Here is a 22401-nt window from a genome sequence, read left to right as displayed (position 1 = left end):
TATAGTGCCACAAAACAAACAGTAGTTCAGGGACCCTACTTTTTGTCATACCCCAGACTATCATGATTCACTAGTTCCCTTACTGTATACTGCAATAAGAAATGGTATTGATAGATCACAGGGAGAGGAAAAAAATAGGTTTACATAAAACAGTAGTAGTTATGTCCATATATTGTAATTGATGTAAACCATATATTGAATATGAAATATATTATTGGCCTAAAGTATTCCTTACTGTTAATACATTTTGATTTAAGATCACTTGCAAGGCTCTATCACGTGTGAAGCACAGATATGAAGTCTTTATTCAGACACTTCCTTTTTTAATGTATTCACAATAATGAATCGTTGTTTAAATTTTTTTGTATTTTAGTCAATTTTTTTATTTAAGCAGAAGAGGGAACTTTGCACTTCCAAATGTATTAATTTTTACAAAACCTAACGTGTAATATTCATGTCCCGGTGGAAACTGCAGAAAGTAAACAGTGCTCATAAAGACACTGTATGCTTTCTGTTCTTGGAGAGGCGGTTGGTGATTTCTGAAAGTGGTGGGCCCGAATACTTGCCCTCAGTTGTAGAGGGTGAGTCTGACAGCTTCTAGGCAGATTTCCTTGCGAGGGGGCTTCTCCCTCCAAGAACACTTTGATAAAATGGGACCAGATATTGCATTTTAAAGCACCATTTTCACATAAATTTGCTAAAAAGCCACATGCTATGTAAAAACACTCATTAAATATTCAAGTTTTTCATGGTATGCCGTGTCAGTTTAACCTTATGTTTTCCAGGAGTTGACTCGTTTTTTTCCAAAATGTGCTACGGGGTCCCCCAAATTTCAAAAGGTACCGCCATTATGCCATGTTGAGCATATTTTCATGGGTGTGCCCCTTTAGTCCAACAATTACATACAATATGCTACTGCCAAAGTTATGCCATTAGAGCAGTTCATAAACTACGGGTGACCCATATGTCAAAAATGATCTCTAATATGTCAGAACCAACATCTTGACAGGATTGCCCCCCTCTTATATACCATGGTTGTCTTTGTTTGTGCAAAAATCTACCTTCCATGTGCATGCGCCAGCATTTTGCCATGGGTACCTTCATGCCAAGAATTTCTTCAAGTATGCCAGCGCCAACGGTTTTCCACAGGTGCCACTATGCCAGGAATTGGATCCCGTATGCCCGTGCCAAGTTTGTCACCTGGCTGTCCCCATATGCCAAGTATAACCTCCAGTGTGCCCTTGTTTGGTAACAATATGTCATAGATACGTGTGGTGTGAAGAACTGCTTCCAGTATGCCAGTGCCAGAATTTTGCCATTGCTGTCTATTTAAGGCCCATTTAAGGCAAGAACTACCTTCAGTATGCGAGGGTCAAGGGCACAGTCACAAGCATAACACCACATTCTCACTCATGCTTATTTATGTTCACTCATTCACACTAACCAACTTACTTATTCATTCTCACTCAGTTACACTCCCTTGAATTACCACCCCCATAAACTCACTTTTTTGCAGTTGTTCTTTCTCTCACTCATTTATTTTCACTCACATACTCACTGACCCTTATCGGCACATTTAATAAAAAAAAATAAAAAAAAGCACTGTGCAGCACAACAATGAAAGTTGCTAATGGTGCACTGTGCTAGGGAAACAGAGGTTTGCCGAACCATAAAAACTAAGATTTGGTCCTCTCCTCCCCATTGCTGGTGCACAAACACCCTGCCTGGTACCATGCACACATTCCATTGCCTCATGGTGTAAATGTATGTGCATGATGTCTAGCCGCGATTTTGTACTTGAAGGTTAACCTTCCAGTACATATTACAATGATAGAAAAACTTTAAAACCTACTACACATTGGATGTGTGCTGTGCAGTGCAGCACTCTCTTGCAATTTAGCAGAAATCAGACTCCTGTCTCAAAAAGGTGTGTGTTATTATTTTATTTTTTGGTGTATAGCCTTGTCTGACATTTTTTCACTAGATTGAGCTTAACTTCAAACCCCTGGGCTGCAGCATCAGAAGGCCCAAATAACACTCCTGGCATGCCCCTTTGATACAAAGTGAATCAGAGCACCATAAAACATTATCTGCACTACTTTAAGTGTAATTTCCAGTGAAAAAAGACATTAAAGTTTCCACTGGGAAGTAAATAGATTATCAAGCCTACTATCACCTACGAGGATAACATGGCACTAAGTAGGTGTGTGTGTGCCTAGCCTTGCTTAATGTAGGTTCTGTAATTAAAAAAATGACAAAACAGTTCTTTAGTTTCTTGTGGAATTCTAGAGGAGAGGAAGAGACTCCGATGGGGAGTGGGAAATTGTTCCATGCTTTTGGAGAGGCGCAATAGAACACCCATCTTCCTAATCTGGTTCTGTGCATGTGTGGGATATGGGAATTTGAAATGAGCATGTTTGTATTTTTTGGGAACTTCCTGAGGCAGTGTTTTCCAAACTGAGGGTTGCTGCCCATTGGTGGGTTGCAAACTGATTTTGGTGGTTTGTGAAAGTTCAAGCAATAAATAAAGATACCTTTAAATTCTGTATCATCTTGCCACTTTATGTGCACTTCATAGACCGAGGTCACAAGCCAGGCTAGGTCTTCAGACAGGCTGTTGCTATTTTTCACATGGGGATTGGTGTTTACAAATTCTTCTTACTTTAGTCAAAGAAAAGTAAAGTCAATTATGTCTCAATCTTTTTGTAACACACAGCTAAATGTAAATATCTGAAAATGAAATGTACACATTGAACAGTTAAGAAAGCAAAAACTTAGCACTGTTTATTTTTTTAATTCTGAAATGTGATGGGAATAAAGATTTTATTAGAATCTAAACAAATCAAGACACTCGGTGCACAAATGATAAATATTCACTGAAAAGTGAGTTCCACAAATTACTGTTTGTGTGCAATATAGTTTTATCTGTACAGTTGTATGGCTGTGCACATTTCGTGGCCATATCAATGGAAAATGTGCTGTCTGTGAATAAGTGTGCTATTACACAATGCTTTAGTCACATAAAAAAAAATGCCAGTCTCATGTCCATTAAAACTAGGTGGATTGCAAAAGTTTGCCATTGTAAAAAGTGAATCATGGTTCTAAAGTTTTGGAAATCACTTCTCTGAGGTGTGTCGTGAGTTCTGTGTGGGATGTTGACTGAGTCTGGCTGCCAAGTTCAGGTGGTTTATAGACTTCTGATGAGTTCCTTGGTGTTCCCAATATAGAGGGTGTTCCTGTAGTTCAATCTGGTTGTGACTAGGAAATGAATGTCTGTGTTTCTGGTATTGCTTACGAGCCACTTCTGTTGTTGCTTATGCCACCTCTGAGGCCAGGGGTCACAAACACAGAGCCAGGGTTTGCAAGGGCCAAGTCGGGTCTCACTGCAACCCCTAGCAACCTCTAAATGATGTCCATGCTTCCTGTATGTGATAGACATCTAGTTGCATATTCCTTACTTTAGAATTTAACCCAAGTGTCAGTCTGGATCGAGAGATTTTTCTTAAGCAGTACCCCTGCGCGCCATTAGGTGGTGTCGTGCAGCTCCATGTCCGTTATCGGTGGCGTCCGCGCTGGATATCACATCGCAGGTCCTATATAGGCGCCACCCCAGCGCGCTAACGTCAGTTCTTTTCTTTCCATGCCAGCCACCCCTCAGTCACTTTTTTACTGGTATTCTTTCAACTTTGGTCAAAGCTTTTTTGAATATTCTACACTTGGTGCATCGGGGGATGTTTTCGCTTATCAGGTTCAAGCCCGGCGGCTCCTTCTATCAGGCGATGTCTGTGACTGATCCGTATCTTGAGTGCCTTTGGTGTCTGGACGCAACAACAACCCGATGCTGTGCTCCGAGTGAGGGTCATGAATCCAAAGACTTTGAGGTAGTGGTCCCTAAAGCTGATGGGGGCCCGGCGCTCAGCTCTGCATATGTTCTGATCTCAATTGAGAGGAAGGTCTCTGGATTGGTCAGGGAGACCCCCATCTTCTTCATCCCTTTCTAAGTCCTCTGGAAGTTCAGGTAAGTCGAGACATAAGAAGAAATCAAAGAATGCGAAACGTTCTATTTTACCTCGTCAGTCTCCCAACAAGGCGCAGGAGCGTAGTTGGTCGAAGCCTCCATCTGAGGAGCCTGTGTCTGGGCCAACTTTGCGTTTCCCTGAGTTTTCAGGAGCCTGAGCGACCTTTGCCCAACTTAAAGTGGTTTATGAGACCATGTGCCTCATTTTTGGGCAGTCCGACTCCGCTGGTGCACCTTTAGGCTCCACAGAGTCAGAAGGGGCCCCTCCGTGTTCCGCGCCAGCAGTTTCGGCCTCAGCCCTAAGGAGCACCCAAGGATCCACTCATGGATCTGAATCTCGCGCTGTTCATACCACTTCAACCTTCCCCCGGTGTAGGTTCTGACGTCAACGCCCCCAGCACCACCCACATTATCACTGCTAACTCGGTCACTGAGTCAGATGGGCGTCGTACAACACAGACTCTGGCAGAGGCCTTGCCCCCTATGTTGGATCCTGAGCATTAATACTATTGTATAGGTTATGGTGAAGAAGGGGAGGGGTTGCTGGACCCCATGGACTGGCGTATGGGCCTGGGTGAGGCCAGTGGGCTGAATACCTCCCCAGATACTGACATGCTGTCTCCCCCTTCTACGGCTACAGAGGATGGAGCTTCATACTCAGTGGTGGTGTGAAGAGCAGTTGAAGTCCTGGACCTTAAGCTGCTTTCAGTGGCACTCAGGACTAACCTCCTCTGAACTCCTGCTTCCCTTTAATGAAGCCCTTACAATGTCCTTCTCGATACTTCGTCCAAACCCAGCACAGTGGTTCCTGCGAACAGGACTATTGCCTGCTGCCATAGCCCTGGACCAGGTGACCAGGTTTCCTGCCGCAGCAGCCCACCCTTAAGAGCTTAGTTATCCTAGCCCCCACTTCCCAGGGCTCTTTTCCTTCCGCACCCCCCAGATAGGAAATCCAAGAGGCTGGACACACTTAGGAAGCCACCAGCCTGGCATTGCTGTCCGTGAACACCACATTCCTTTTGGGCTGTTATTCCCGTACGCTGTGGGATATGATTGCACAAGTGGTGCCAAAGGTCCCAGAGGAGGTTGAGGCTGTACCTTCTCAAGCAGTTGCTGATGGGAGAGATGCAGCCAAGTTTATGATCCGATGTGAACTGGACACAGCCGACTCACTGGGCAGAGCGATTGCTTCGACAGTAGCCTTGAGACGCCATGCCTGGTTGAGGACGTCTGGCTTTTTGGGGGATATCCAAGCTAATCTTATGGACATACCCTTTGATAGCATTCATCTCTTCTGAGAGAAATCAGACTTGGTGCTCGAGCGCTACAAGGATTCTCGTGCTACAGCAAGGTCCTTGTGGCAGCCCCTTGTCTTCCTCAGTTTTCTTTTCACCCCATTTGTGGCTACAGAAGGGGTGCCCAGCCACATCCGTTCCCCTCTGCTCAGACTCTGTGTGGTCGGGGATGTGGGTACACTATTCTCATGGATCCAGTGGTCTGCCAGTCCGCATCTCCAACCTGAATCTCTCCCCCCTCCTCCTCCCCAAAAAAGACTCCAAACCTTCCTGGTTTCACTATTCTCCACCAGGGACCAGCCAGAGGCAGGATTCACCATCATCTGCTCCGCTTGGAGTCCATCACGTCAGACAGGTGGGTTTTGCAGATAGAAGAGACTACTCCCTCCCCTTCGAGACTCCCTCTTCCATCCATGCCACCATCCTATGATAGGATGATGGAGGATCATTTGGCACTTCTCCAAGAGAAAGTTGCGTCTCTCTTGGCCAAGGGAGCCATAGAGAGGATCCCTGTGCCAGAAGTAGGTTGTAATTGTTATTCCCACTACTTTCTGGTGCCCAAAAAGTGTAAGGGCCTTTGCCCTATCCTAGACCTTCGGTCCCTCTGTCTCTTTCTCAAGAAGAAGTTCAAAATGGTCACTCTGGCTTAGGTTCTATCTGACCTGGTACCAGGAGACTGAATGGCATTATTGGACTTGCAGGCCACGAATTTCCATATCCCCATCCTGCCTGCCAACAGACGTTACTGGCGGTTTACTGTAGGCCATGAGCACTTTCAGTTCACTGTGCTTCTTTTTGGCCCTACCATCACCCCTCGGGTGTTCACCATGGTGATGGTGGTGGTCAGAGCTCATCTGCGCAGATCAGGGTTTTCAGTCTTAACCTAACTTGACGACAGGCTGTTAAAGGCAGGCTCGCCCCAGGCTGTTGTCTCTTACCTCCAGACTATGGTGGACCTCCTTCATTCACTGGGGTTCACTGGAAACGTGCTGAAGTCACACCTGACTCCCTCTGCAACGCTCCCTTTCATCAGAGCTGTTGTGGACACAGTGCAGTTTCAGGTTTATCCTCCCGAGCCGCGAGTCCAGGATATTCAGGCTATGATACAGATGTTTCAGCCTTTATCCTGGATTTCAGAGAGAGAGACTCTGAGGCTGCCTCATGGCCTCCTGCATCCTGTTGACACATACCAGATGGCATATGCAGGCTCTGCAGTAGGACCTGAAGTTCCATGGGCGCAGCATCAGGGGGGAGCTTTCCGACATGGTCCAGATCTCGAAGGGCACTGCAAGATCTGCAGTGGTAGCTTTTGAACTGTGATTGGCCCAGAGGCAGATCCCTCTCCCTTCCTCAGCCAGATCAAACAGTAGTGACAGATACGTCACTCCTCGGATGGGGCGGCTACTTGGGAGAGGTGGAGTAGGGTCATGGGCCCTTTGTCAAGAGGCTCAGTGCCTCTGGACGTGGCTGGAACATCAGGGCATATCCCTGATAGTTCAACATCTGGTGGGGTCTCTGAACGTCAGAGCAGATGAACTTCGCCGACAATGCTTAGTCGATCACGAATGGCGTGTGCATCCATAGGTGGCGCAAGGTCTCTTACACCAGTGGGGAGAGACTTGGTTAGATCTGTTCGCCTCTGCAGAGAATGCACAATGTCCGCAGCATTGTGCGTTGGAGTTTCCAAGGCAACACTTAATCAGTGATGAGTGGATCTCCGGCTTCCTGCACACCCATACCACTTCTGCCCAGAGTTCTCAAGAATGGCAGGGCCCAAGTAATCCCTGTGGCTCCAGACTGAGCACAAAGACTCTGGTATCCCGAGCTATTAAGCATGGCCATTGATCCTCCAATCAGACTACCCCTCCAGGAGGATGTTCTGTCGCAGCAGGGGAGGCTTCTCCACCAGAACCTGTTCAGTTTTCTCCTTTTTGCATGGAGATTGACTGGCGGCAATTGACAGCTTTTGACCTTCCACCCAAAGTCTGTAATGTTATCTTGGCAGCCAGGCATCCCTCCACCAAAACGGTACATGTCTGTCGTTGGAAGAAATATGTGGCATGGTCCACAGACAAGTCTGTTGAGCCCCCCTTCTGACGCTCTTTCTGAGATCCTACTGTTTATACTTTCTCTGGCCCAGCAGGGCTCTGCTATGGGCCCTCTTAAAGGTTCCTTCAAAGGAAGAGGAGAGACTCCACAGCATGGACCCAAAAAAGAGCGTTGGCATTCTACCGTGATCTTACCAAAGAGTTCCCAGTGGATGATCAACTCTTTGTTGGTTATGTGGGTGTGAAGAAAGGTTGGGCAGTGCAGAATAGAACCATCTCCAGATGGATCCTTCTCTGCATTAAAAAGTGCTACGCAGTGACAAAGAAGCAATGCCCTGAGGGTTTGCTTGCTCATTTTACCAGAGCTAAAGCTGCACCACTGTGTTAAAACGCAAAGTTCTAGTCCTTGACATCTGTCAGGTGACAACATGGGGATTGTATTGCTCGGCTATGTATTGTAAGGTAAGGAATCTGCTACTAGATTATCAGATGGACAAGTTAGTTACCTTCGGTAATGCCTTATTTGGTAAAGACAGTATCTACTTGCAGATTCCTTACAACCCACCTATCCTCCCCGCTCTGCGAACTTATTTCTCGGGTCAGGGACTCCCTTTCTGGGCCCTAGTTTTGATGCACCAGTGGTCAGTGTTCTTCATGGCTCTGTGCTTCTGGCTTTGAAAGTTGTGAAAAGAAACTGACGTCAGCAGTAATAAGATGTGCTGCAACTAAAAAACTATTTTTTGCCAATGCTTGTTTGTAACATTATTAATTTTGCTGACCACCTGTGAAGTCATAAAGTTGGGGGATTTAGTAGTCAATATACATAGACGTTTTTCAGCCCTAGCCCCAGTGTAATGTAAGCACAAGAGTATGACCCCATGCAATGAAGAAGCAGGTATTCCCATGACAGAGGTGGGATTGAAGCACACAGTTTGAAAGCGGGAAACTGGTGCATGAGGCAGCTATATTCTTTGAATGAAAAGGCGACACCCAGTTGCAAACTGCCATCAAACATCTTGTAGTTTTTATTGTCCAGTGATACTCTATATCCTGGGTCTGAAACATTGCTCGACAGGCCTAAACAGGCACAATATTGTCTTAGGATTTGTGGTGAATTGAGCTTATAGTGATGACTACTGTTGTTTATGCAGACCACATGATCTGTGCTGCAGTTATGTTATATATATTTTGTCTGTCTCCAAAGAATGCAGATTACACAACAGGACAGGTTTTCGATTTGTCTGAAAAGCTTGAACAGTCTGAAGCACAGCTCGGCCGTGGAAGTTTTATGTTGGGGTTAGAGACGCATGACCGAAAATCTGAAGACAAATTAGCCAAAGCCACAAGAGACAGGTAAGAGATCTATTTGTTCATTTTGTTGTTATGCATGGTTCTCATAGAGAGCCATGGACACTCATGTAGAGCCATAAGCTTGGACACCTGGATTCTAAATCCTGTAATTCACTGCTATGATGTTGAAAAGGTTAATAAAATGTTACCCACTGTTGCTAAGTCCTAAAGACTTTCCAGACCATGCTGACAGTGCTCTCTGAGTGCCTGTCAGTGCAGCCACTGCTGGTCTATTTTAAATGGAAACAGAAAGCACAGCTGCAGGAGGGAGAAGGAAGGCAGCAAAGGTAGTGGGGATTGGTTAAGAGTGGCGGGGATTGGTTAAAGGTGGCAGGTGAGGTATTTTGTCACATTGGGGAGTGGAGGCCATAAAATGTGTGGCTCCCAATTACTCCTTTGCCTCAGCCTAACAGTTATAAGTGGGGCAGATGATTGGATAACAATTACCAGGATGTTTTTCAACTTGGTGTTCTGAGTGACATCACAAACCACTCAAGCTTCGCTCTTGTCTTTTGATGTCATTCAGAACCACATGTTGAAAAGCATCTCCTAACTTGCAGTTCCCCATCTATAATTCTGTGTTATATATGGCTGTCACTGAGAGACCCCACCGTGACTTCCAGGTTCTAAAACTGTTAATTCACTACTATGACATAGTAACACTTAAAAGATGCCACCCATTGGTACTATGTCATAAAGGATTTCTGGGCTGCTCTGACCAACCTCAATGGAAAACAGGGAGCACTGCTTCTGGAGGAGAGGGAGGTGGGGAGGCCCTTAGTGATGGGGGGTAGATGGCAGACGCTAGATTTTTATTTTTATTTTTTAGGGTTTGGGTTGGTAGGAAAGGCCATGTAATGTATGGCTCCCCATTACTCCACCTCCCTGTATATCAATTGAAGCAGGGGCAGATGATTTGGGGGGCATATATAACATAATATTTTAGGTAAGTAAAAGTAAATAACTATGATGTTACCCAAAACCCCAGTGAAAAACATCCCAGACAGGTGGAGCTTTGCTCTTGTATATGTTGCACAGAACTCCTTGATGAAACACATCTCCATTTTTCACTGTTGACCAGGCCCAGTGCATGTGGCGGCCCGTTTATTTTTCTGTTTAGATTTTTTTAAATCTGTAACATGATAAAGCTACCTGGTATGCACATTAGTATTAGGTAGACAAGGAGAATGCACATTTAGGTAACAAATTTCAGTTTCTCCAGCCTTCACATCATTCAATTTGGAAACTAAGAAGGTGCAACAATGTCGCAAATGAGTAACTGACTAGCTGGGTTACTCTTTACCTTGCCTCGCTTCATTTGTATTTTATACACCTTAGCCTGTTACAAACGTCTTTAATTGAAGGTAGGATTATTTTAGGCTTGTACAAGTTGGCAAGTCTCCCCCTTTTGCACTGGCAAGGTATAGCAGTGTTTGCATTTTAAACTTTTTCAGTAATTACTTCCTTTTTAGAGTTGTTCTCTTTTTTTCTAACTCATATTCATATCTGCTGTGCATAAGTAGGCATGTACCAAGAATTGGATTCTGTCAATATCTTTTCAGTATAAACATGCATCTCTTCCTAATCTCTGTCTTTCCTGTTAGAATTTTACCACAAGAAGTGCAGTCCTCACTTGTTGTGCTCATTCAGGAATGACACATGACTTTACCGTCTATGCCTCTGTAGTGTGGCAAGCTGTCTTGAGCCTATGGCCTGAGAAATTACACGTCCAGCTATACAACAGAGATTAACAGAGTTTAAATTAACTGCACCCCATTAGAATACAGAATTATATTTAAAATACTAAAAACTTAAAATAGTCGCCAATATGGCTGAATGTTAACGGTTTTCATTGTGGAGGGATCGAACTTCCCTTTACCTGTCCTAGTAGTTCCTGTGCAGGTTTGCTTTGGGGGAGCATATCGCCCTCTTCTTGTGGTTGATGCCACACCGAAACTCCTATGTTTAGGTTTGGATTGTTCTTTACTCTTCTCTTAAAGCTTCTTTGTCTAAACAGTTTGAGAACACATGAGTGGGTAGCTTCTCAAAATAATTTTTGGTGGTCAAATCTTTTTAATAGGTTCCATCACCTGTGAGGGCTCACATAGCACTGTCAGCATTGTCTCATACAGTACCTACTGTTTTCTTTCTGCCTCTCTCATCCATGGGTAAATGTTCTCCAACAAGTGAACTCTTCTACATATTCTTGTATGTCTTTTATCTCAGGTAATCTTAGGCTAGTATCCTATAGTTAGGACTTTGTTTTGGACTTTTTCAGTCTTATCTCCACCAGGTGGTGTTGGACGTTTATGCCTCAGAAATATCCACTTCTCCACCTTTTCTCCTTTTCCGGGCTTTCACCTCTTGATCTACAATATTGCCTCTAGTTGTATATTCCAACCAACCTAGATTCAGACTATGAAAGCAAAGTTCCTCCTGCTTCGACCATTCGCCTAACTTGCCAGACCGCAATGCATTAGTATGTCATCCTTTTGCTACAGCTATGTTATTACAAGAACAAGAATGGGTGACCCAGACATATTGTAAGCCAAACATGTTCCCTGGTCTGCTTTATTTCCCTAATGTGTGGATTTGAAAAGGGTATTGTAAAAATGCCCAACACTTTAGGAACAGGTTAGCCAAATTAGGCAATAAGACATTATTATTCTAGCATATATTTGTATAGGGCAATGTAGGAAGCTGGCTCTCTATATAGTGCACTAAAATGAAGTACCCTGTGCAGAGAGTCCAGTGAATCCCCAATTGCTATTGCAGTGGAAAAGTAGATAGGACTAATGCCTTATTTTGTGAAAGTGTGGGCGAGCAGTTAGGCTTATCAGAGGGTAGTGCTAAGCATTTGTTGTACTGACAGTCAATAAATGACACGCACACTCAAAGAATAAATCTGAGACCAATTTAGAAAACTAACAATTCATGTTTTTAATATATATATATGTTCGATGGCATGTGTAGCTGCAGATACACATGCTGTGCACATCCCGCCATCTGGTGTTGGGCTCGGAGTGTTACAAGTTGTTTTTTTTCGAAGAAGTCTTTTCGAGTCACGAGACCGAGGGACTCCTCCCATTTCGACTCCATTGCGCATGGGCGTTGACTCCATCTTAGATTGTTTTTTTTCCGCCATCGGGTTCGGACGTGTTCCTTTTCGCTCCGTGTTTCGGCTCGGAAAGTTAGTTAGAATCTCGGAAAAATCGTCAGTATTGTTTGCGTTCGGTATCGGGTTAGTTACAACAGATCGACACCGAATTAAGAAGAGCTCCGGTGGCCCTTCGGGGTTTTCTTCCATCCCCGTCGGGGCCTGGTCGGCCCGGCCACGTGTCTCTTCAAGGCTGATGGAACGGACCCCATTCCGCTTCTGTCCAGAATGCCATAACAAGTATCCATATACAGATCAACATCTGGTCTGTAACTTGTGTTTGTCACCAGAACACAAGGAGGATACTTGTGAGGCCTGTCGAGCGTTTCGGTCCAGGAAGACACTCGGGGACCGAAGAGCAAGAAGACTGCAAATGGCGTCGGCGCCGACAGGACAAGAGTGTTTCGAGGAGGAGGAAGAAACATTCTCCACCCAGGAGTCGGACTCTGAGGAGATCGATCCCGAGGAAACGCCGAAAACCGTGAGTAAGACGTCGAAAACAAAAACTCACGAGAAAAGCGCTAAAGCCCAGGGGACGCCACCGCCAACAGGCCATGGCTTAACCCAAAAAAGCGGTGACCGAGCCAAGGCACCGAAAAAGGGCACGCTGGTGTCAGTTATCCGACTCCGGTCGAGATACCGCCACACAGCAATCTCGGACCCGAGACATCGGCTCTGAGAAATCTCGGCACTGTGACAGCGGCACCGAACAAATTCGGCACCGAGACACCACCACGCCGAAAATTACAAAGGTTTCTTTTTAGCCTAAAAAGACCTCCGAAAAAGTTTCGGTTCCGAAACATCCAGTCTCTGAGCCGAGAACAGGTTCCTATACAGAGGAACAAGGATTAGCCTCACAAATGAAAAAACATAGATTTGGAGAGGAACTTCAAGCTGTAGAGCCAGACTATACCCAAAGGAGGCTCCACATTCATCAAGACACAGGGAAGATAACCACTCTTCCTCCAATTAAAACAAAAAGAAAACTTGCCTTTCACGAAAAGGACAAGGAGCCACAGGCAAAGGTGGCAAAGAAAACAACTCCACCACCTTCTCCACCACCATCAGTGCACACATCACCAGTAGCAACTCCTCCACTGATGCACTCACCGACTCATACTGCCATGAGTCAAGATGATCCCGATGCATGGGACCTTTACGATGCTCCAGTATCGGACAACAGCCCAGACTCGTACCCTACCAGGCCGTCCCCTCCTGAGGACAGTACATCTTACACACAGGTGATCGCAAGGGCAGCTGCTTTCCATAACGTCACCTTGCATTCAGAACCAATTGAGGATGACTTCTTGTTTAACACGCTAACCTCCACTCATAGCCAGTACCAAAGACTACCTATGCTCCCAGGAATGCTAAAACATTCAAAACAAATCTTTCAGGATCCTGTTAAAGGCCGAGCCATAACTCCAAGGGTGGAGAAAAAGTACAAGCCACCGCCAACAGATCCTGTTTATATTACAACGCAGTTAACTCCAGACTCAGTAGTTGTCGGGGCAGCTCGTAAGAGAGCAAACTCTCATACCTCGGGAGACGCACCACCTCCAGACAAAGAGAGTCGCAAATTTGATGCTGCGGGCAAAAGGGTTGCAGCACAAGCAGCAAACCAATGGCGCATTGCCAATTCACAAGCGCTTTTGGCAAGATATGACAATGCTCACTGGGATGAGATGCAACATTTGATAGAACACTTACCCAAGGAGTTCCAAAAAAGAGCACAACAAGTGGTGGAAGAAGGACAAAGTATCTCTAATAATCAGATACGGTCTTCAATGGATGCAGCAGATACGGCTGCAAGGACAGTAAATACTGCAATAACAATAAGAAGGCACGCATGGCTCTGCACCCTCTGCAGGTTTCAAGCCGGAAATTCAACAAGCCGTGCTAAATATGCCATTTAATGAACAGCAGTTGTTTGGGCCGGAAGTCGACACTGCTATTGAGAAACTCAAAAAAGACACTGATACGGCAAAAGCCATGGGCGCACTCTACTCCCCGCAGAGCAGAGGCACCTTTCGCAAAACACCTTTTAGGGGAGGGTTTCGAGGACAACCTACAGAAACCACAACATCACAAACAAGGCCCACTTACCAAAGCCAATATCAGCGGGGAAGTTTTCGGGGGCAATATAGAGGGGGACAATTCCAAAGAAGTAGAGGAAAATTCCAAAGCCCCAAAAGTCCTCAAAATAAGCAGTGACTCACAAGTCACACATCCCCATCACATAACACCTGTGGGGGGAAGATTAAGCCAATTTTACAAACATTGGGAGGAGATAACAACAGATACTTGGGTACTAACAATTATCCAGCATGGTTATTGCATAGAATTTCGCGAATTCCCTCCAACAGTCCCACCGAAAACACACAGTATGTCGAAACAACATAAAAATCTTCTAGGATTAGAAGTTCAAGCATTGCTCCAAAAAGAAGCAATAGAATTAGTACCAAAACCAGAACTAAACACAGGAATTTACTCACTGTACTTTCTGATACCCAAAAAAGACAAAACACTAAGACCTATACTAGATCTCAGAATATTAAATACATACATCAAATCAGACCATTTTCACATGGTTACATTACAAGAAGTAATCCCACTGCTCAAACAACAAGACTACATGACAACACTGGATCTAAAGGATGCATATTTCCATATACCAATACATCCTTCACACAGGAAGTACCTAAGGTTTGTATTCCAATGGATACATTACCAATTCAAAGTGTTGCCATTCGGAATAACAACTGCACCAAGAGTTTTTACAAAATGTCTAGCAGTAGTAGCTGCACATATCAGAAGGCAGCAAATACATGTGTTCCCGTACCTAGACGATTGGTTAATCAAAACCAACACGCAAAAACAGTGTTCACAACACACAAATTACGTCATAGAAACCCTACACAAACTAGGTTTCTCAATCAATTACTCAAAGTCACACCTTCTGCCGTGTCAAACACAGCAATACCTAGGAGCAACAATCAACACAGTAAAAGTAATTGCCACTCCAAGTCCACAAAGAGTCCAAACATTCCAAAATGTCATACAAGCCATGTATCCAAATCAAAAGATACAGGTCAAATTAGTAATGAAACTCCTAGGCATGATGTCCTCATGCATAGCCATTGTCCCAAACGCAAGGTTGCACATGCGGCCCTTACAACAGTGCCTAGCATCACAGTGGTCACAGGCACAGGGTCAACTTCTAGATCTGGTGTTGATAGACCGCCAAACATACATCTCGCTTCAATGGTGGAACAGTATAAATTTAAACCAAGGGCGGCCTTTTCAAGACCCAGTGCCACAATACGTAATAACGACAGATGCATCCATGACAGGGTGGGGAGCACACCTCATTCAGCACAGCATCCAAGGACAATGGGACATTCAGCAAAAACAGTTTCATATAAACCACTTAAAACTGTTAGCGGTATTTCTAGCTCTGAAAGCATTTCAACCCATAATAACCCACAAATACACTCTTGTCAAAATAGACAACAATGTATTACCTAAACAAACAGGGAGGAACACACTCGACACAGTTGTGTCTCCTAACACAAAAAATATGGCATTGGGCGATTCACAACCACATTCGCCTAATAGCACAATTTATTGCAGGGATTCAGAATCAGTTAGCAGACAATCTCTCTCGGGATCACCAACAGATCCACAAATGGGAAATTCACCCCCAAATACTGAACACTTACTTCAGAATGTGGGGAACGCCACAAATAGATCTATTCGCAACAAAAGAAAACTCAAAATGCCAAAACTTCGCATCCAGGTACCCACAACATCAGTCTCAGGGCAATGCACTATGGATGAACTGGTCAGGGATATTTGCGTACGCTTTTCCCCCTCTCCCACTTCTTCCATATCTAGTAAACAAGTTGAGTCAAAACAAACTCAAACTCATACTAATAGCACCAACATGGGCAAGGCAACCTTGGTACACAACACTACTAGACCTTTCAGTAATACCTCATATCAAACTGCCAAACAGACCAGATCTTTTAACACAACACAAACAACAGATCAGACATCCAAATACAGCATCGCTGAATCTAGCAATTTGGCTCCTGAAATCCTAGAATTCGGGCACTTAGACCTCACACAGGAATGTATGGAGGTCATAAAACAAGCTAGAAAACCTACCACTAGACACTGTTATGCAAATAAGTGGAAAAGATTTGTTTATTACTGCCATAATAATCAAATTCAACCTTTACACGCATCTGCAAAAGAGATAGTAGGATACTTACTACATTTGCAGAAATCTAAACTAGCTTTCTCTTCCATTAAAATACATCTTACGGCAATTTCAGCTTACCTGCAAATTACGCACTCAACTTCATTATTTAGGATACCAGTCATAAAAGCGTTTATGGAAGGCCTAAAGAGAATTATACCGCCAAGAACACCACCGGTTCCTTCAAGGAGCCTCAACATTGTCTTAACACGACTCATGGGTCCACCTTTTGAGCCCATGCACTCTTGTGAAATGCAATACTTAACGTGGAAAGTTGCATTTTTAATTGCCATCACATCTCTAAGAAGAGTGAGTGAAATTCAAGCATTCACCATTCAAGAACCATTTATTCAAATACAGAAAAATAAAGTTGTTCTACGGACCAATCCTAAATTTTTACCAAAAGTAATCTCACCGTTCCACTTGAATCAAACGGTAGAATTACCAGTGTTCTTCCCACAGCCAGATTCTGTAGCTGAGAGAGCACTACATACATTAGACATCAAAAGAGCACTAATGTACTACATTGACAGAACAAAACTAATTCGAAAGACAAAACAACTATTTATCGCCTTTCAAAAACCTCATACAGGAAATCCAATTTCAAAACAAGGCATTGCTAGATGGATAGTTAAGTGCATTCAAACATGCTATCTTAAAGCTAAAAGAGAACTGCCTATTACACCAAAGGCACACTCAACCAGAAAGAAAGGTGCTACCATGGCCTTTCTAGGAAATATTCCAATGAACGAAATATGTAAGGCAGCAACATGGTCTAAGCCTCATACATTTACCAAGCACTACTGTGTAGATGTGTTAACTGCACAACAAGCAACAGTAGGTCAAGCTGTACTAAGAACATTATTTCAAACTACTTCAACTCCTACAGGCTGAACCACCGCTTTTGGGGAGATAACTGCTTATTAGTCTATGCACAGCATGTGTATCTGCAGCTACACATGCCATCGAACGGAAAATGTCACTTACCCAGTGTACATCTGTTCGTGGCATTAGTCGCTGCAGATTCACATGCGCCCACCCGCCTCCCCGGGAGCCTGTAGCCGTTTAGAAGTAGATCTTAAACATTTGTACATTTGTAAATAGATTACTTGAAACTTCATTATGTACATACGCATTCACTCCATTGCATGGGCACTATTACTAGCATACACAACTCCTACCTAACCCTCTGCGGGGAAAACAATCTAAGATGGAGTCGACGCCCATGCGCAATGGAGTCGAAATGGGAGGAGTCCCTCGGTCTCGTGACTCGAAAAGACTTCTTTGAAAATAAACAACTTGTAACACTCCGAGCCCAACACCAGATGGCGGGATGTGCACAGCATGTGAATCTGCTGCGACTAATGCCACGAACAGATGTACACTGGGTAAGTGACATTTTCCATATATATATATATATATGTTCGATGGCATGTGTAGCTGCAGATACACATGCTGTGCATTATCCTGCCATCTAGTGTTGGGCTCGGTACCAGGTTAGTGCTAGCACATTGGCACCGAAGAAAGAAGAGCTCCGGCGGCCCTTCGGGGCTTCCACTCCTCAGCGGGGCCTGGTTGGCCGGACCGCATCCATCTTCAAACCTCATGGACCGGACCCCCTTCCGCTTCTGCCCCAACTGCCACGCAAAGTATCCTTATACAGACCAACACTTGGTCTGTAATCTGTGTTTGTCCCCCGAACACAAAGAGGATACTTGCGAGGCCTGTCGGGCATTTCGATCCAAGAAAACACTGAGAGATCGAAGAGCTCGAAGACTCCAGATGGCGTCAACACCGGCCGGGCACACCGACGTCTAAGAAGAGGAGAGATTCTCCATTCGAGATTCGGACTCAGACGAGTCCGAGAGCGAGCAGCTGAAGACTCAACAAACCGTGAGTAAACCAGCCCCGGTAAAAACTCACACCAAAATAATGAAGGCCAAGGGGACGCCACTGCCAACAGGCCATGGCTTAACCCGAAAACACAGTGACCAAACATTGGCACCGAAAAAGGCCTCCCAGCAGCCGAAGACATCCGACTCCGGTCGAGATACCGGCTCCAACCAGACTCGGCACTGAGAGTTCGGCACCCCGAAAGTCAAAAAGGTTTCCTCGTAGCAAAAAAAGACTATCGAAAAGATTTTGGTGCCGAAACATGCGGCCTCGGAGCCAAAACAAGGCTCCTATACAGAGGAACAAGGCCTTTCAAAACAATTACAAGGTCACTGATTTGAACAAGAACTGGGCATGGGAGAGCCAGACCATACCCAGAGGAGGCTACATATACAAAAAGACACGGGGAGAATCAGAACTCTTCCTCCAATAAAGATGAAGCGCAAGCTCACATTCCAAGAGGCGGAAATGCAGCCAAAAGCAAAAGTGGCTAAAGAAAAGACACCACCACGGTTCTCGCCAAAGCAATCGCCAACAGTCGCCACATCTGTCCCCGGTAGCAACACCCCCAATGATGCAGTCACAAACACACACAGGGATGAGCCAAGATGACCCGGATGCATGGGATTTGTATGATGCATCGGTCTCAGACAATAGTCCTGATTGCTACCCGGCAAGGCCGTCACCACCTGAGGACAGTACCGCATACATGCAGGTGGTTTCAAGGACAGCTACATTTCATAATGTAGCATTGCATGCAGAGCCCATAGAGGACGATTTTTTGTTCAACACCCTGTCATCTACGCACAGCCAATACCAAAGCTTGCCAATGCTGCCAGGCATGTTAAAACACGCCAAACAAGTGTTTCAGGACCCAGTCAAAGGCAGAGCCATCATGCCTAGGGTGGAGAAGAAATATAAACCTCCCCCTAGCGACCCTGTATATATCACACAACAGTTAACTCCTGATTCGGTGGTAGTAGGAGCAGCCCGGAAAAGGGCAAACTCACAAACTTCTGGAGACACACCACCGCCCGACAAAGAAAGTCGGAAATTTGATGCAGCAGGCAAGAGGGTGGCAGCACAGACAGCCAATCAATGGCGAATTGCCAATTCTCAAGCTCTGTTGGCACGATACGACAGGGCACATTGGGATGAAATGCAACATCTCATTCAGCACCTTCCCAAAGAGTTCCACAAACGTGCCCAACAGGTTGTTGAGGAGGTCCAAGCTATCTCGAACAACCAAATAAGGTCGGCTATGGACTCAGCAGACACGGCGGCGAGGACAGTGAACACGGCAGTAACCATTCGTAGACACGCATGGTTACAAACCTCCGGATTTAAGGCAGAAATCCAGCAGGCTGTGCTGAATATGCCTTTCCACGAACAACAATTGTTTGGGCCGGAGGTGGATACGGCGATAGAAAAACTGAAAAAAGACACAGACAAGGCCAAAGCCATGGGCGCACTCTACTCCCCACAGAGCAGAGGCACTTTTAGGAAGCCGCACTTTAGAGGGGGGTTTCGGGCCCAAACCACAGAGCCTTCCAACTCACAAGTCAGACCCACATATCAGGGCCAGTATCAGAGGGGAGGTTTTCGAGGACAATATAGGGGTGGACAGTTCCCTAAAATAAGAGGGAAATTCCAGAGCCCAAAAACCCCACAAACCAAACAGTGACTTCAATGTCGCAAACCCCCACCACACAACACCAGTGGGGGGGAGACTTACAGATTACCACAACTGGGAACACATAACTACGGACGCGTGGGTCCTAGCCATTATCCAACATGGTTATTGCATAGAATTCCTACATTTGCCACCAGATGTGCCTCCAAGAGCACACAAATGGCCAAACAACACTTAGACCTGTTACGACTAGAAGTCCAAGCATTGTTACAAAAAGAAGCACTCGAACTAGTACCCAACCATCAAAAAGGAACTGGTGTTTACTCCCTGTATTTCCTAATTCCAAAAAAGGACAAAACACTGAGACCCATATTAGACCTCAAAATACTGAATCTTTATGTAGGAAGTTGGCTCTGTATGTACTATTTCAAAGTAAGAAATAGCATGCACAGAGTCCAAGGGTTCCCCTTAGAGGTAAGATAGCGGCAAAAAGAGATAATTCCAATGCTCTATTTTGTGGTAGTGTGGTCGAGCAGTAGGCTTATCAGAGGGTAGTGTTAAGCATTTGTTGTACACACACAGGCAATAAATGAGGAACACACACTCTGAGACAATTCCAGGCCAATAGGTTTTTTAATAGAAAAATATATTTTCTTAGTTTATTTTAAGAACCACAGGTTTAAGATTCACAAACAATACTTTAAATGAAAGGTATTTCACTTAGGAACTTTAGGAACTTTGAATTAGCAAAATAGCATATACAGTTTCACACAAATGGCAATGAGCTATTTTAAAACTGGACACTTAGTGCAATTTCCAACAGTTCCTGGGGGAGGTAAGTGTTTGTTAGATTTGCAGGTAAGTAAACCACCTACAGGGTTCTAAGTTGGGGCCAAGGTAGCCCACCGTTGGGGGTTCAGGGCAACCCCAAAGTTACCACACCAGCAGCTCAGGGCCGGTCAGGTGCAGAGGTCAAAGTGGTGCCCAAAACACATAGGCTTCAATGGAGAAGGGGGTGCCCCGTTTCCAGTCTGCCAGCAGGTAAGTACCCGTGTCTTCGGAGGGCAGTCCAGGGGGGTTTTGTAGGGCACCGGGGGGGACACAAGTCAGCACAAAAAGTACACCCTGAGCGGCACGGGGGCGGCCGGGTGCAGTGTGCAAACAGGCATCGGGTTCGCAATAGGTTTCAATGGGAGACCAAGGGGTCTCTTCAGCGATGCAGGCAAGGGGGGGGGCTCCTCTGGGTAGCCACCACCTGGGCAAGGGAGTGGGCCACCTGGGGGTCGCTCCTGCACTGGAGGTCGGAGCGTTGCTGTGGGGGCTCAGGGGGGTCAACTCTGGCTACTCACGGGCTCGCAGTCGCCAGGGAGTCCTCCCTATAGTGTTTGTTCTCCACAAGTCGAGCCAGGGGCGTCGGGTGCAGAGTGCAAAGTGCAAAGTCTCACGCTTCCGGCGTAAAACGTGTGTTCTTTCAAAGTTGCAGTCTTTGTGGAGCAGAGCCGCTGTCCTCAGGAGTTCTTGGTCCTTTTAGATGCAGGGTAGTCCTCTGAGGCTTCAGAGGTCGCTGGACCCTGTGGAACGCGTCGCTGGAGCAGTTCTTTAGAAGTGGGGAGACAGGCCGGTAGAGCTGGGGCCAAAGCAGTTAGTGTCTCCGTCTTCTCTGCAGGTTTTTCAGCTCAGCAGTCCTTCTTCGTCTTAGGTTGCAGGAATCTATCTTGCTGTGTTCTGGGAGCCCCTAAATACTCGATTTAGGGGTGTGTTTAGGTCTGGGGGGTTAGTAGCCAATGGCTACTAGCCCTGAGGGTGGCTACACCCTCTTTGTGCCTCCTCCCTGAGGGGAGGGGGGCACATCCCTAATCCTATTGGGGGAATCCTCCATCTGCAAGATGGAGGATTTCTAAAAGTCAGAGTCACCTCAGCTCAGGACACCTTAGGGGCTGTCCTGACTTGTTTTTCTCATTATCTCCTCCGGCCTTGCCGCCAAAAGTGGGGCCGTACAACTCCACTAGCTGGAGTGCCCTGGGGTGTTGTAACAAAGGGGGTGAGCCTTTGAGGCTCACCGCCAGTTGTTACAGTTCCTGCAGGGGGAGGTGAGGAGCACCTCCACCCAGTACAGGCTTTGTTACTAGCCACAGAGTGACAAAGGCACTCTCCCCATGTGGCCAGCAACATGTCTGGTGTGTGGCAGGCTGCTAAAACTAGTCAGCCTACACTGGTAGTCCGTTAAGGTTTCAGGGGGCACCTCTAAGGTGCCCTCTGGGGTGTATGTTACAATAAAATGTACACTGGCATTAGTGTGCATTTATTGTGCTGAGAAGTTTGATACCAAACTTCCCAGTTTTCAGTGTAGCCATTATGGTGCTGTGGAGTTCGTGCATGACAGACTCCCAGACCATATACTCTTATGGCTACCCTGCACTTACAATGTCTAAGGTTTTGCTTAGACACTGTAGGAGCATAGTGCTCATGCACTTATGCCCTCACCTATGGTATAGTGCACCCTGCCTTAGGGCTGTAAGCCCTGCTAGAGGGGTGACTTATCTATACCTATAGGCAGTGTGAGGTTGGCATGGCACCCTGAGGGGAGTGCCATGTCGACTTAGTCTGTTTATACCCACTAGCACACACAAGCTGGCAAGCAGTGTGTCTGTGCTGCGTGAGGGGTCCCCAGGGTGGCATAAGACATGCTGCAGCCCTTAGAGACCTTCCCTGGCATCAGGGCCCTTGGTACCAGGGGTACCAG

At 45.7% G+C, this 22401-nt stretch overlaps 1 protein-coding gene across 1 annotated transcript in view; it reads left to right on the top strand.

Annotated features, from left to right (window-relative positions):
* COPS5 (COP9 signalosome subunit 5) overlaps positions 1–22401 on the top strand; it is a 157693-nt gene that overhangs the window by 114936 nt on the left and 20356 nt on the right. Inside the window, exon 7 of the mRNA XM_069220292.1 lies at positions 8566–8714. Within this exon, the coding sequence (XP_069076393.1) occupies positions 8566–8714 (149 nt within the window). The remainder of the gene's footprint in view (positions 1–8565; positions 8715–22401) is intronic.

Source organism: Pleurodeles waltl, chromosome 2_2 (assembly GCF_031143425.1).
Source record: "Pleurodeles waltl isolate 20211129_DDA chromosome 2_2, aPleWal1.hap1.20221129, whole genome shotgun sequence".
Lineage (NCBI taxonomy): Eukaryota > Metazoa > Chordata > Amphibia > Caudata > Salamandridae > Pleurodeles > Pleurodeles waltl.
Note: the sequence above shows the minus strand (reverse complement) of the source record. Positions and strands in the feature narration are given on the sequence as shown.